The sequence below is a fragment of the Maylandia zebra genome, linkage group LG14, assembly GCF_041146795.1.
Source record: "Maylandia zebra isolate NMK-2024a linkage group LG14, Mzebra_GT3a, whole genome shotgun sequence".
In the NCBI taxonomy this organism is placed as follows: Eukaryota; Metazoa; Chordata; class Actinopteri; order Cichliformes; family Cichlidae; genus Maylandia; species Maylandia zebra.
This window is the reverse complement of record NC_135180.1, coordinates 4,565,854-4,578,572: the sequence shown is the minus strand read 5'-3', so window position 1 is coordinate 4,578,572 and position 12,719 is coordinate 4,565,854. Positions and strand designations below refer to the sequence as shown.

General features: G+C 39.4%; 1 protein-coding gene across 4 annotated transcripts in view; it reads left to right on the top strand.

The window, feature by feature from the left end:
* nf1a (neurofibromin 1a) overlaps nucleotides 1-12,719 on the top strand; it is a 139,293-nt gene that overhangs the window by 121,204 nt on the left and 5,370 nt on the right. For all 4 annotated transcript variants that reach the window (XM_024804868.2, XM_024804867.2, XM_024804869.2 and 1 more), the window contains 16 exons: nucleotides 520-799; nucleotides 980-1,194; nucleotides 1,357-1,418; nucleotides 1,506-1,647; nucleotides 1,905-2,006; nucleotides 2,236-2,376; nucleotides 2,940-3,066; nucleotides 3,409-3,540; nucleotides 3,803-3,938; nucleotides 6,554-6,711; nucleotides 6,884-7,006; nucleotides 7,118-7,236; nucleotides 7,322-7,422; nucleotides 8,076-8,218; nucleotides 8,450-8,496; nucleotides 10,881-11,097. In XM_024804868.2, coding sequence (XP_024660636.2) covers nucleotides 520-799; nucleotides 980-1,194; nucleotides 1,357-1,418; nucleotides 1,506-1,647; nucleotides 1,905-2,006; nucleotides 2,236-2,376; nucleotides 2,940-3,066; nucleotides 3,409-3,540; nucleotides 3,803-3,938; nucleotides 6,554-6,711; nucleotides 6,884-7,006; nucleotides 7,118-7,236; nucleotides 7,322-7,422; nucleotides 8,076-8,218; nucleotides 8,450-8,496; nucleotides 10,881-11,097 — 2,245 coding nt within the window. The remainder of the gene's footprint in view (nucleotides 1-519; nucleotides 800-979; nucleotides 1,195-1,356; nucleotides 1,419-1,505; nucleotides 1,648-1,904; nucleotides 2,007-2,235; nucleotides 2,377-2,939; nucleotides 3,067-3,408; nucleotides 3,541-3,802; nucleotides 3,939-6,553; nucleotides 6,712-6,883; nucleotides 7,007-7,117; nucleotides 7,237-7,321; nucleotides 7,423-8,075; nucleotides 8,219-8,449; nucleotides 8,497-10,880; nucleotides 11,098-12,719) is intronic.

Below are 12,719 nucleotides of genomic sequence, written 5' to 3'. Positions count from 1 at the left end.
CATGTCATAAATCAGATCTCATATGCAATACAGTACATTTTACTATTGGGGACTAGATTTCCACTCATTCTTATCGTAACTGTTCTGCTCCTGTGAGTTATTATTTTATTCTATAACAAATTCTGATACCTGCATCAATAACCCTGTACCAACAGACCAAGCTTTATTTATTTGTTTTTTCAACTTTCAGTTGTGAAAAATGGGTGAAAATAAGCAACAAAAAACTGCAAAAGGTTATGTGGCTAGCTAACATCTGTATTCATGTGTCCACTGTAGAAAAAACAATGAATAATAATGGTGTTAATTGAAGGACGCAACTGAGGCAACGTTCAGATAATAGCATAAGTGACACCTTGAACTCGGTGACATAATGCTTAGAAGCAGATGCAGCAAACAATGAGCCGAAGCTTCGGAGAGAATAAGGACTTGATCCTGACCTTTAACCCAAATGAGATGCTAAGACATAACCTAAATTGGACATGCTAGACATAATGATTCTACACCTATTCTTTGTGGTAGGTCATTGGGCGGATGTGTAAGATCATCGACAAGACGTGTCTGTCCCCAACGCCAACACTGGAGCAGCACCTGATGTGGGATGACATTGCCATCTTGGCTCGCTACATGCTCATGTTGTCCTTCAACAACTCTCTAGATGTGGCAGCCCACTTGCCTTATCTGTTCCATGTGGTAACCCTGCTAGTAGCCACTGGGCCTCTGTCCCTCAGGGCCTCCACTCACGGTTTGGTCATCAACATTATCCACTCCCTCTGCACCTGCTCTCAGCTCAACTTCAGTGGTGAGGAAGTGTTTGTTCATTTGTTTTCTTCTTTATTGGTCAGTGAATAATGGGAGGTATCTTCATAAAGCTAGATGCATGAGCTTGCATGGCGTGCAGGCACACAATGGACACACAAAACAAAAAGCGAGTAGGCTACTGTGACCTGAAAAAAGAACCATGTTTTTGTGTTGAATACAGAGGAAACAAAGCAGGTTCTGAGGCTGAGTCTGACTGAGTTCTCCCTGCCCAAGTTCTACCTGCTGTTTGGCATCAGCAAAGTCAAATCAGCCGCTGTGATTGCCTTCCGCTCCAGCTACAGAGACCGCTCATTCTCACCAGGCTCTTATGAGAGGGAGACCTTTGCACTGTCCTCCCTCGAAACCGTCACTGAGGCCTTACTGGAAATCATGGAGGTCAGCTGAGAAAATCAAGATTTTTACATGTTTTTGCTTTTTCTCTGCCTTCCTACTACCCTTATTCGTTTAATAAAAAGTTATTATTATAAAATTGACTGTTTGTCTAATTACTGTATTTAGTTTATTAAATACTGATTGAGTTATGTGTTTTTGGTCCAGGCTTGTATGAGGGACATACCAAGCTGCAAGTGGTTAGACCAGTGGACAGAACTTGCACAAAAGTATGATCTTCTTGTGTTCTATTGCTTTTCATTCAGTTGCATAGATTTTCAGTGTGGAACAGGTATTTATTTGTCTTTGGATTCCAGGTTTGCATTCCAATACAACCCATCTCTTCAGCCCAGAGCACTGGTGGTGTTTGGCTGCATCAGTAAAAGAGTGAGCCATGGCCAGATCAAGCAGATCATTCGAATCCTAAGCAAGGCTAGCCCTCTGCTCAGCATAGACCGGGTGAGGGCCTTGAGTCATTTACCATGCAGTCTGATCCGTGAACAGAACGTGTGTTTCAGTCCTTTACGTGTCTACATAGACGTTTGTAGAGTAAAGCTGCTTCACATACACCTGTGAATTTTACTTCACTGTCTCTTTGACTTCTTTATTCCGTGTATTGTGTACGGTGTAAACGGTAACATTTAACTGAAAAATTATGTTTAACATTTTGTTCTTCTTCCTTCTTTTTATTTCACTCACTCTTCTTTTCGTTTCAGGGTCTAGAGAGCTGTCTGAAGGGGCCAGACAATTACAACAGCCAAGTATTAATAGAGGCCACAGTCATTGCTCTGACTAAGCTACAACCTCTACTCAGCAAGGTATTCAACTAGTATAGATCTACTTTTTGTCACAGTTGGGAAACCTTTCAGAAATTCACAATTCTGTTCAAAATCAAATTGTTTCAAACTGTTTGATCTTTTCCTTTCTTTTCAACTTGGTAACTCTGTACATCATATTGTTATAAAGTAAAACCTTATTGGCTCTTTGTTTATCACTATCCCCTTTGTAATATTAATTAAATTTGTCTTTATTTGTTTAATCTCCCAGGAATCTCCCATGCACAAAGCTCTGTTCTGGGTGGCAATAGCTGTGCTGCAGCTGGATGAAGTCAACCTTTACTCAGCTGGAACGGCCCTGCTGGAGCAGAACCTCCACACTCTGGACACAATGCGTGTTTTCAATGATAAGGTAAAAAGCATTATTTACTGCCTTTTCATTCCTGCAGTTGTATATTGTTTGAATTAAAGACCATCCATCGGGTGACAATCTACTTTTTGCTTTGTATATGTATAATTTAGTTTGTAACAATGCCCAGGAACATTGTTTATGTGAATATGGCTAATAACTTCAGCTCATCCACTGTAGGCACGCTTTGACTTTAGAAAAGTGGGTAGTGGTGATGGTAAGCAACCAGATGACTGCAGTGTTTCTCAGGTTTCCCTCTGTGATCAGGTTATTGAAGTGAACGTAAACACACTCATTTATAAGACAGTCAGAATATCGTCTGGTACTGCACATCACCCATTACTTTTATGTAGAACTTCTCTGACAGGAGCTAAAAAACTGATTGGTCTTTTTTGTATGTTAAATGTCTTCAAGAATCTAATAAAGAGATATTTGATTCAGTATTTAGCACTAGACTTCCATCATGTAGCCAAAAGTAACATCTGTGTGCAGGAAATATATTGTGGCCATACATCGACATGGCCATTGATAAGGAGTCTTTTTTTAACATATAATTTGTCCTGCAGAGTCCAGAAGAAGTATTCATGGAGATCAGGCGTCCTTTAGAATGGCACTGCAAGCAGATGGATCACTTTGTCGGACTCAACTTTAGCGCCAACTTTAACTTTGCACTGGTGGGCCACCTACTCAAAGGTAAACTGGTGTGTCATGATTCTAAACACTTGTTTGTAGATATTTAGTCTGCAAAAACACAGTTAAACAGACACACAAATCTGCTGTCAGTGTGATTTTAGAAATGAAGCTTCAGAATATGTACATAGGAAGTGCTATGTCTAAAAATGGCTGTCTGCATTTAACTACAGTATCTAAGAAAGGAAGTCACACAGCGTGACTGTGAAAAGCAACGCGTTTTATTATGTGTGTGGGTTTGTCCCCCCTCAGCACTATATTTTGTTTTATTGTTTTTGTACACAATGACATTTCCATTGCCGTCTGTCTTTCTGTTTCTCAGCATGTTTTATACATGTCTTTCAGGCTACAGGCACCCATCAGCCACCACAGTCGCAAGGACAGTGAGAATCCTTCACACACTGTTGGCTCTCATCAGCAAGCATCTGAAATGTGACAAGTTTGAGGTCAACACCCAGAGTGTGGCCTATCTGGCTGGTACATAAGATGTTCAGTGTCGTTTTACTGCAATTTTCAGCACTTTCACACATTTGAAATACCTTTCATTTGCTGGATATTTGAGGTCATCATGTGATGAAGTTGAGGAACTTGGGTAGTGTTTGCTAACTCAGATATCAGAGGATCTTAGCATTAATATTGAACCAATGTCTGAGCTGTTAACCCTGCGTAGTTGAAGTGGTTTGGATGTGCCCTTCTAACAGCTATGATATCGTAACTAACATTTTGTTGTTTTGTGTAGCACTACTCACTGTATCTGAGGAGGTCCGAAGTCGCTGCAGCCTCAAACACAGGAAGTCACTGTTAATTTCTGACCTCTCCATGGACCCAGTTCCTATGGACACCTTCTCAAGTCATATGACTGATCCTACGTGCAGGTGAGCTCATTAAAAGACAATAAAAACTAAGGACAACAAACTACGGTGGAAGTTAGTTAAAGAGCATCAGTCTGCTCACTGATGCTTCTGTTTTCAATAGTATTCTACTTGTGCTACACCAAATGTGTGTAGAGATGCTTGGCCTCCTTAAAGCTGATGATGAATAAATAAATAAATACTTTAATAAGACAATTTGAAACAATAGTTTTACTAATAATGTATACATTATTATAAAATGCTGTAAATTGCCTGCTGTGAACCACCTGTATTTTTTGTATTTTTTGTATTATTTTTTAAACTTTTCTTCTGTGCTCTGCACATCTCTGTCAAATCACTACAGTAATTTTAAAGCCAAAAATAAACTTTTACAGACAGGTAAGCCCAAGAAGGCCAGTGACTTCTGAATTCTGTCCCAAATATCACTTGCTATGGCTGGCTATAATTTTAACACACATGCACAGTTCTCTGTGGAGGAATCATTGGCAGAAAGTATTTTTGAACACTGTGTAAAGACAATCATCTTCTTTGCCATCGACTTGGGGAACATGCAATGTTAAAATGAGGGATTCTTGCTTTTCGTATTTTAATGCTTGTTGTTCAGCTGCTGCACTTCATTTGTATTACATTAAAACTATCGTCACCTCTTAATGAGGAAATAAGAGCCTTCCTTCTTCAAACAAGTAGCAAACTTTGTCTGTCTGTGAAATATGCAGAAGTCATTTGTTTAGTTTCTTTTTTTAGGTCTGCTCATACAAAGAAAACAGTTTTCAGTGAATAGATGCCTTCATGGAAACTCCGACATCAGAAAATCACAATTGTCGTTTTCAACTAAAACCAACAATTTGTTTCAACAAAATCAGAATTTTGAGCAGAAAAAAACCTTAAATTTATATTAGTTATATTAATATTGTAAAAGAACCCACCCATCACTTTACTCACACTCTAGATCTTGTTTTAACATATGGCAAAAAAAAAAAAACCCTGAACATTTAACAGTGTTTCCTGAAAACCCTCTTTTGTCTGATCATTTCCTGATTTAAATTTACAATAGTTGGTTACACAGCAGTGGGGAGTAGGTTTCTTCACAGTAGATGTCTTTCTGAAAGCGCTGTAACTAAGTTTAAGAATATAATCCACCCACTGTTATCATCTTCAATGCCCTGTACCAACACAGAGCAGAGCAGCTACCTGAACGCTGCTCCAACAGAGGTCGATTATCTTGTTAATAATTTTACCTCCTTACTATCATCATCATTGTTTATTTATATAGCACTTTAAAAACACACAAGGCTGACCAAAGTGCTGAACAATAGATACTATGTATGACACTGGATACTGTAGCTCCTGTGAAAAATAGTATCTCAAACCAGAAGTACCTGACTCCGTGGTATAATTCTCAAACATGCAGCCTAAAGCAGATAACTCATAAGCTGGAGAGGAAATGGTGTATCACAAATTTAGAGGATCATCATTTATCCTGGAGAAATAGTTTGTTGCTGTATAAGAAAGCCCTCCACAAACCTCGAACATCTTACACACATTGAAGAAAATAAGAACAACCCCAGGTTTCTCTTCAGCACTGTAGCCAGGCTGACAAAAAGTCAGAGCTCTACTGAGCCAACCATCCCTTTAACGTTAACTAGTAATGAATTCATGATTTCACAAATAAAATTTTAACCATTAGAGAGGAAATGACCCATAATCATCTCACAGATGTAACATTATCTCTGTGCTTGTCTTGCTAGACCTCCGTTCGGCGTTCAATGTTGACCATAATATTCTATTAGAAGAATTAGAGTAAGCTGTAGGCATTACAGGTACTGCGCTGCAGTGGTTTGTATCATGTCTATCTAATAGACTCCAGTTTGTTGTAAATGGAGAGTCCTCTTCACACACTGAGGTTAATTATGGAGTTCCACAGGGTTCTGTGCTAGGACCAATTCTGTTTACATTACACATGCTTCCCTTAGGCAGTGTCAATTTGATGTTAAAGTGCAATCCAGAATCTAAAATGACTACAAAACTTTTAACTGGTGGTTATACCCCTTTCAGCCAGTGTCCCTAACACGCATTTCAGTTTAGGGCCAGTTAAAATTATTTCAATTTTTTTAATTAAGGCTTAAAAGGTTTGCAGTAACTGATTTGTTAATGTCAGTTAAACACAATGTTAGAGACTTCAGGACAGGTCATATTGCAGGGTACACTAAATCTGAGAAACGGAGTTATGACAGTAGGTTTAACAGCTTATTGACACTTGATTGGATTTTGTTCTCCATTTTATCCATCTACTTTTCGTGTGTGTGTGTGTGTGTGTGTGTGTGTGTGTGTGTGTGTGTGTGTGTGTGTGTTGTCGGTGTTGTTTTGTTTGGGGTTCTTTTCTCCCATCATGGCACGGATATGTTTTTTGATTGCGGCATCATTTCATGCTCTATTCCTGTAAGTATTAGTTAGTAGTCCAATGTTTAGTTTCATGACCAAAGATAGAACCACAATTCTGTTTGGTTAGTTATCTGTCATTAGGGACAGTTGTCCACCTTCCTCCATTGTGGAATTTCTAGGTTAAAAATGAGTTTGTAACCTACTTGCTAACAATTGTTCTGTTACTGTCCTCTCAGAACTTTGAATGAGACTCAGCCGTGGACATCACCTCAGGTTTCAGAGCGCTACCTTTCAGCTCATTATCCAACAATGGGCCAGATTAGCCCTCGAACACGCAAGTCGATGAGCCTCGACATGGGTCAGCCTTCACAGGCCAACACCAAGAAGCTCTTGGGTATGTCCAATCCCTCAGTTTTTGTTACATCTGTCAGTCTTTCCTTAGAAGGACCCCCCGAATATCTGTGTTAAATCGCCACATTTCAAGTCTTCTGTGTGTGTGTGTGTGTGTGTGTGTGTGTGTGTGTGTGTGTGTGTGTGTGTGTGTGTGTGTGTGTGTTGTTGGCTAGGCACCCGGAAGAGCTTTGATCATCTCATATCAGACTCCAAAGCACCAAAGAGACCAGAAATGGAGTCAGGCATGACTACCCCTCCAAAGATGAGGCGTGTAGCAGAGAACGACTATGAGATAGGTGAGAGTATAGCACAAGGTATTGATCCTAGCACATCCTTCTATGTTTGATATGATTCTGAAGTTTGTTCAAGGACATATTCTATGTGATACCTGATTGTTGTAATTACAGAGACACAGAGAATTGGAAACTCTCACCTTCGCAAGGTGTCTGTATCAGAGTCCAATGTTCTGCTGGACGAGGAGGTGCTTACCGACCCAAAGATCCAGGCTCTGCTGCTCACTGTGCTGGTGAGGAAACACACCATACAGCTTACTTTATATGCTGTTACCTTTCAGTTCATGTTCACTTTTCACTCTTGTTGTTGTTTTTCAGGCCACCCAGGTCAAATACACCACTGATGACTTTGACCAGCGGATTCTGTATGAGTATTTAGCTGAAGCTAGTGTTGTCTTCCCAAAGGTTTTTCCAGTTGTGTAAGTAATGAACATGTCTAGTCCTGGTTATCTTGAGGTTTACTTTTTTTGTTTGTTTGTTTGACCTGAAAAATGTGACCTTTGAATTTTTCAGATATTTTTATTTATAAGTCTTCATGGTTATAACTGGGACCCAATATAAGCAGACAGGATCAAATGGCTGCTGCCAGTCTTCTGTTCTTGTTCAGATTAGGTGAAATTATCCTGGGATATTTTTGGACAATGGTTGATTTTCTGTAGTGGTAGGTCAGGCTTCATTTTGCTCTTAGATAGGGAAGCTTTCCAATCCAATACTTTGCCAATCCACCCCCAGACTCATTAAAGAGCCATTGTTCCATATAGGATGCAGCTTGCTCAGTCTTTTATCTGAATGGTTATCAGCGCCTTCTAACCAATATTTTCAGTTAAAATGTTGGTTTTAACAAATATATCCTACATCAGAACAGACGAACTCTGCTATAGGTGTTCGCTTCACTAAGATTTTATAATGCTGGAAGTTATTTCTCATTTTTACACTCTTTGTGGTAATTGTCAGTGAAAATGTACCTCGATACTTTCAATTAGCAGTAAAACCCTTGAGCTTTTTAAAAGGCTAACTTGTATAACCGCATAACCATGTGCCCCAATATTGTTTTCTCTGTTCACCCTCTCAGCCACAATCTACTGGACTCCAAGATCAACACTGTGCTATCCATGTGCCAGGATATCAATCTCCTGAACCCTGTCCACGGCATTGTCCAGAGTGTGGTGTACCATGAGGAGTCACCCCCCCAGTACCAACCTTCCTATTTACAAAGTAAATTGATTTACAAGCTCTACATGCCAGCCTTCCTAGTTTTGCACTTAGTTATGTCACCTGATGCTGACAGGTACTGAAAATGGATAGAAGCTTGTAGATATTTATTCACTGAGTTGTCTTCCCCTGTTCTTAGAAGCTAAAGAAAAAAGAAGACAATTGGACGTCTTTAACTTTATGAAGATGTTTCACTACTTTCATTCCCTTCTCTTCCTTTCTCTCAATTCACAGGCTTTGGCTTTAATGGACTTTGGAGGTTTGCTGGACCCTTCTCTAAGGTACAAATAACATTTTCCTCTTGTCAATTAGTTATTTTCACTTGGGCCGCTTCAGCTGCCTTGCAGTAGAATTTCAGCTTACTAAGGAAGTACACAGCAGATCTACAACCAGGTTGTCAATTGGTGTGTTGAAATATGAAGCATCAACTCTTGGAAGCACATACATAAATACCAAAAAGTAGCAGAGAGGCTGAAAATGATCTGTGGTCTGCTTTCATGTTGATATTGGATTATGCCGCTTCGGAAAACTAGCAAAACCCAAAACTCAATAATACAGACTCCTGAATTGCATTGACAATGCTGACTAAATGACTAATTGACTGAATATTTATTTATTTTCTTATGTTTTTTAATTTTATTTTTAAACGTTGCCCATTTTGATATATTGATATTGAATGGTTCAGCATGGAATCCTAATGTTTACACTTCTACTTTTTTCTGAGGGTGACTGGAATGTTTTTTTTAGTTTTGACATACCAGTTTAAGATCCTGGGAGAACATATGCTTACAAAACTTAAGTTTATACAGAAAGATGTTCAGGGGCCGTATGAATGCTCTATTTCTATCTAACAGACTCTATCACTCAAAAACACACACAGAAAGTGTTTTATTGTCCTTCTCCATCAATTTCTTCCATATTTACTGCATAACATTTTTGAAATGTTTCAGTCGGGTTTCAGGGCCCACAACAGAATCTGCCCTGCTAAAAGTATACAATGATGTGCTCCTGTCAGTTTACTCTGGGGACTGTACCATCCTCCTCCTCAACCTGCACTTTAGTGCTGGTATCAGCTGCAGAGAACTACACTGGTTCAGTTCAGTTTTATTTTGCTATACAGGACCAATCACAACAACAGTTGCCTCAGGGCGCTTTACCTCATACCTGAAAAATTAAACTTTCTCTGTCATCATTGGAAATTATTCTTCAACAGCAACACTTTGCTGTGTACCTCAGGTTCCATCTTATCACTTGTGTAGAAAGAGCATAGAAAAAAGTGCTTGTGCAAATGGGTGTAAATGAGTTGTTTAAAGCGATATATAAGAACCAGTCCATAGTTCAATTTAAATGAACTAAACACATCAGGTGTGAAAGCACCTTTAAACTCAGAGGGGACCGGACGTTTGCTGTGGTTGGTCAAATCTGCTCTCTCAATTAAGTCTTTTAAAACTAGACTTAAAGCTTATTTTTAGTCATCGGTATTTGAGTTTATCCGAGTCTTTCTGCTCATCGCATCTCCTGTGCCTTTTTTGGGGCATGACTGTGTATGTTTTGCACCCCCAAATATCACTAGTTTCTTATTTATTTCTGTGTTCTCTTGTTTTTTTCCCCATTCTTCTTTTAATACAGCACTTAAGTTTAAAGAACTCTATGCAGTCCTGTATACGTGTACTGTTACTCCTTCCAAAAGAATTCAGAGTGTGAGTAGCAGCCAGGTGCTGCTAATAAAATGCACTTGATAAACCAATCATCAGAAAGTGTCAGCACCTTTAGAAATCCAGTTTTGGCATTATTATTTATTAGTGGAAAGACTCAAACAGTTGCCAATCTTAACTCAAACCATGCAATGGTTTGCACTTAATGAAACTGCAAAATACCTAAAGGCAGGCTACAGAGGCCTCAGGTAGCATGTTAAATGTTTATGACAGTACAAGTAAAGAAAGACTCCAGTGTGGCTTGGTTTGGAGGGATTTCCAGAAGAAAGCCGTTTGTCTCTAAAATGAACATTGCAGCACTGATTAGGTTTGTAAAGATACATCAGAGCAAACCACAAGACTTCTGGAACCATTTTCTTTGAATAAACAAGAACAAATTGGAGATGTTTGTCATTAATTACAGCATCTGGCCACCTTGTTGACCATCAACTCCTCTGTATATTCTAGAGTCAAGGGGCCAACTGTCTGACAGTTAAAACTTGATAAAAACTGGGTCATGTCACAAAAATATTCTTCAGCACACCAGGAAATCTGCAACAGAAAGGTTGAAGAAAGAGAATTAGTTGTTGTTGAAAGCCCAGAGTCCAGCAAGTATTCAAAATAAAAAGTGTCTATGGGAGGTAATCAAATGTCTAAATTAAGAAAACCTCTCATGCGCACAGCAGTTTTGTCAACACCACCAACAGTTTGTTTTCATGACGCAATTAGTAAAGCAATGTTAAATAATTTAAATTATAACCAGTGAAACAGAGCATGTTACCATCCCATCTGAAAAATCCACCCGATAAAGTGTTGACACGGGCCAGATTCTTATGCTCTTTCGGCATTTGGTTGCAGTTGTTATGCAGACGACATTGGGTTTCACTGACTGAGGATGAACCTCGTCTGTGCTGCTGTTAGACCTTGTTACCTGACTCTGATGTTGCTCATTGTGTTTGTTGTTTGTGCAGCAAACCCAGATTCCAGACTACGCTGAGCTGATTGTCAAGTTCTTGGAGGCATTGATTGACAGCTACCTGCCAGCAGCTGACGAGGAACGAGGGGAGGAGCAACTGAGGACACCTACTTCCCCCTACCCTCCTACCAGCCAGAGCCAGCTTAGCATCACTGCCAACCTCAACCTGTCAAACTCGATGACCTCACTGGCCACTTCACAGCACTCACCAGGTGTCCATCTCTCTCTACAACAAAAAGCATACAGTCACTCTAACTCTCTGTATTAAAGCTTCCTGTTTTTTCACCTCGTCTACATGTTTTACTTCATCATCTAGTGAAATCAAATCAAAATGTTCTCATCCAAGTCACAGTCCAGAGAGAAAGCTGGTCACATTCTTGTCCTACGTTACCTCCTTTTGTTTGAAAAGAAATTTCTTGTAAAGGGTTAAATATTTACCAGGAAATTTTCATCAATCATCTCGAGGGGGTTAGATGCTGAGAATTATTTTTTTGGACTAGAATTACTGCTTGCACAAAGAGAAGACTTTGAGACATGCGTAGTGTTACCTCATGTCAGTCGTCTGTCTGTGTCTTGTGTTACAGACAGTAAAACCAAAAAAGTTAATCTGTTAGTGATTAATCATCAAAGAAGATTCACAGAAACATAAAGAGAACGGTTCATGTTACTTGAAGTTGCTCTAAAAACATCTTTCTAAAGGAAAGTAGTCAGTGATGGGAGAGGTGATGTTTTAGATGTTCTGACTTGCACGACATGATCACTCCTGCGATCAAAGAGATCTCAATAAAGTCTCTGACGCAGTACTCACGTCTACCAAACCTTCCACTACACTGATGAAGTGTGGTTAAAAAATACTAAATTTGCATTGTTTCCCTTTTCACCTTTATCTCTAGAACCAGGCTACAGTAACATCAGCAGCTCGTCTATTTAAGAATAGACGAGCTGCTGCAAATTCATAATAAGCGGGCGGTTCCGTCTTCTGCATGCTCAACCCAGGAAGCACCCTTAGCTTAAATAAGCACCCGCTGTGAGGTATGGTTTATAGCTATTTCCACAACAGGTCTGCCTTGGGCCTTGTGTTGTGTGCAGGATGTAACAAAGAACATCTTTCGACACTGTCCTGACCTGATTCTTCAACAGTTTGTTATGAGGTTGAAGGATATAATATAGACATTTTAAGACTACTAGGAAATTAACAGTGAGTGGCAGTTTACTTTATTTGTACAATAAATACATGTCACATATAAAAACAAAAATTCTGTTAAAATGCAACGCAGTATAGAAAGGAAAAGAAACTCAAAGAGCTTATTTGATGTCTGTTTAATTAGACAAACAATATTACAAACAAGCTAAGAGATGTTTCTAGAAAAAAACACATTTACAAACTCTGCAAGTCTACCTAACCAAAAGAATTACCACTCTCAAACTGTTAGCATCCATCCATAAATCCATGTATTGTAGCAGTCATAAGGCACAGGCTAAATAGAGAGACAGTCGTTTTCATTGACAATTTGCATCAACCTAAGATGCAAATTGGACTGGGAGGGAGCCGAAATACCAGAGATAAAGTCCACACACTGAGACGACATGCAAGCTCCACACAGAAAGGGCCCCTGGATGTAGATGCAGGACCGTCTTGCTGTGAGGCGACAGTGCTAACCGCTGCACCACGTCTTCTTCGCAGTACCTTTCATTCATCAGACTTGTAAATGTTTTAATTAGATAATTTCCCAAGATTAGAAACATGTGGTTGGTCTCAATAACAATATAATCTAAAGAGATTTTAAGAAAAATGAAATGGTCGAGAAAACAATCCCAGACGAAGGGAATGCCT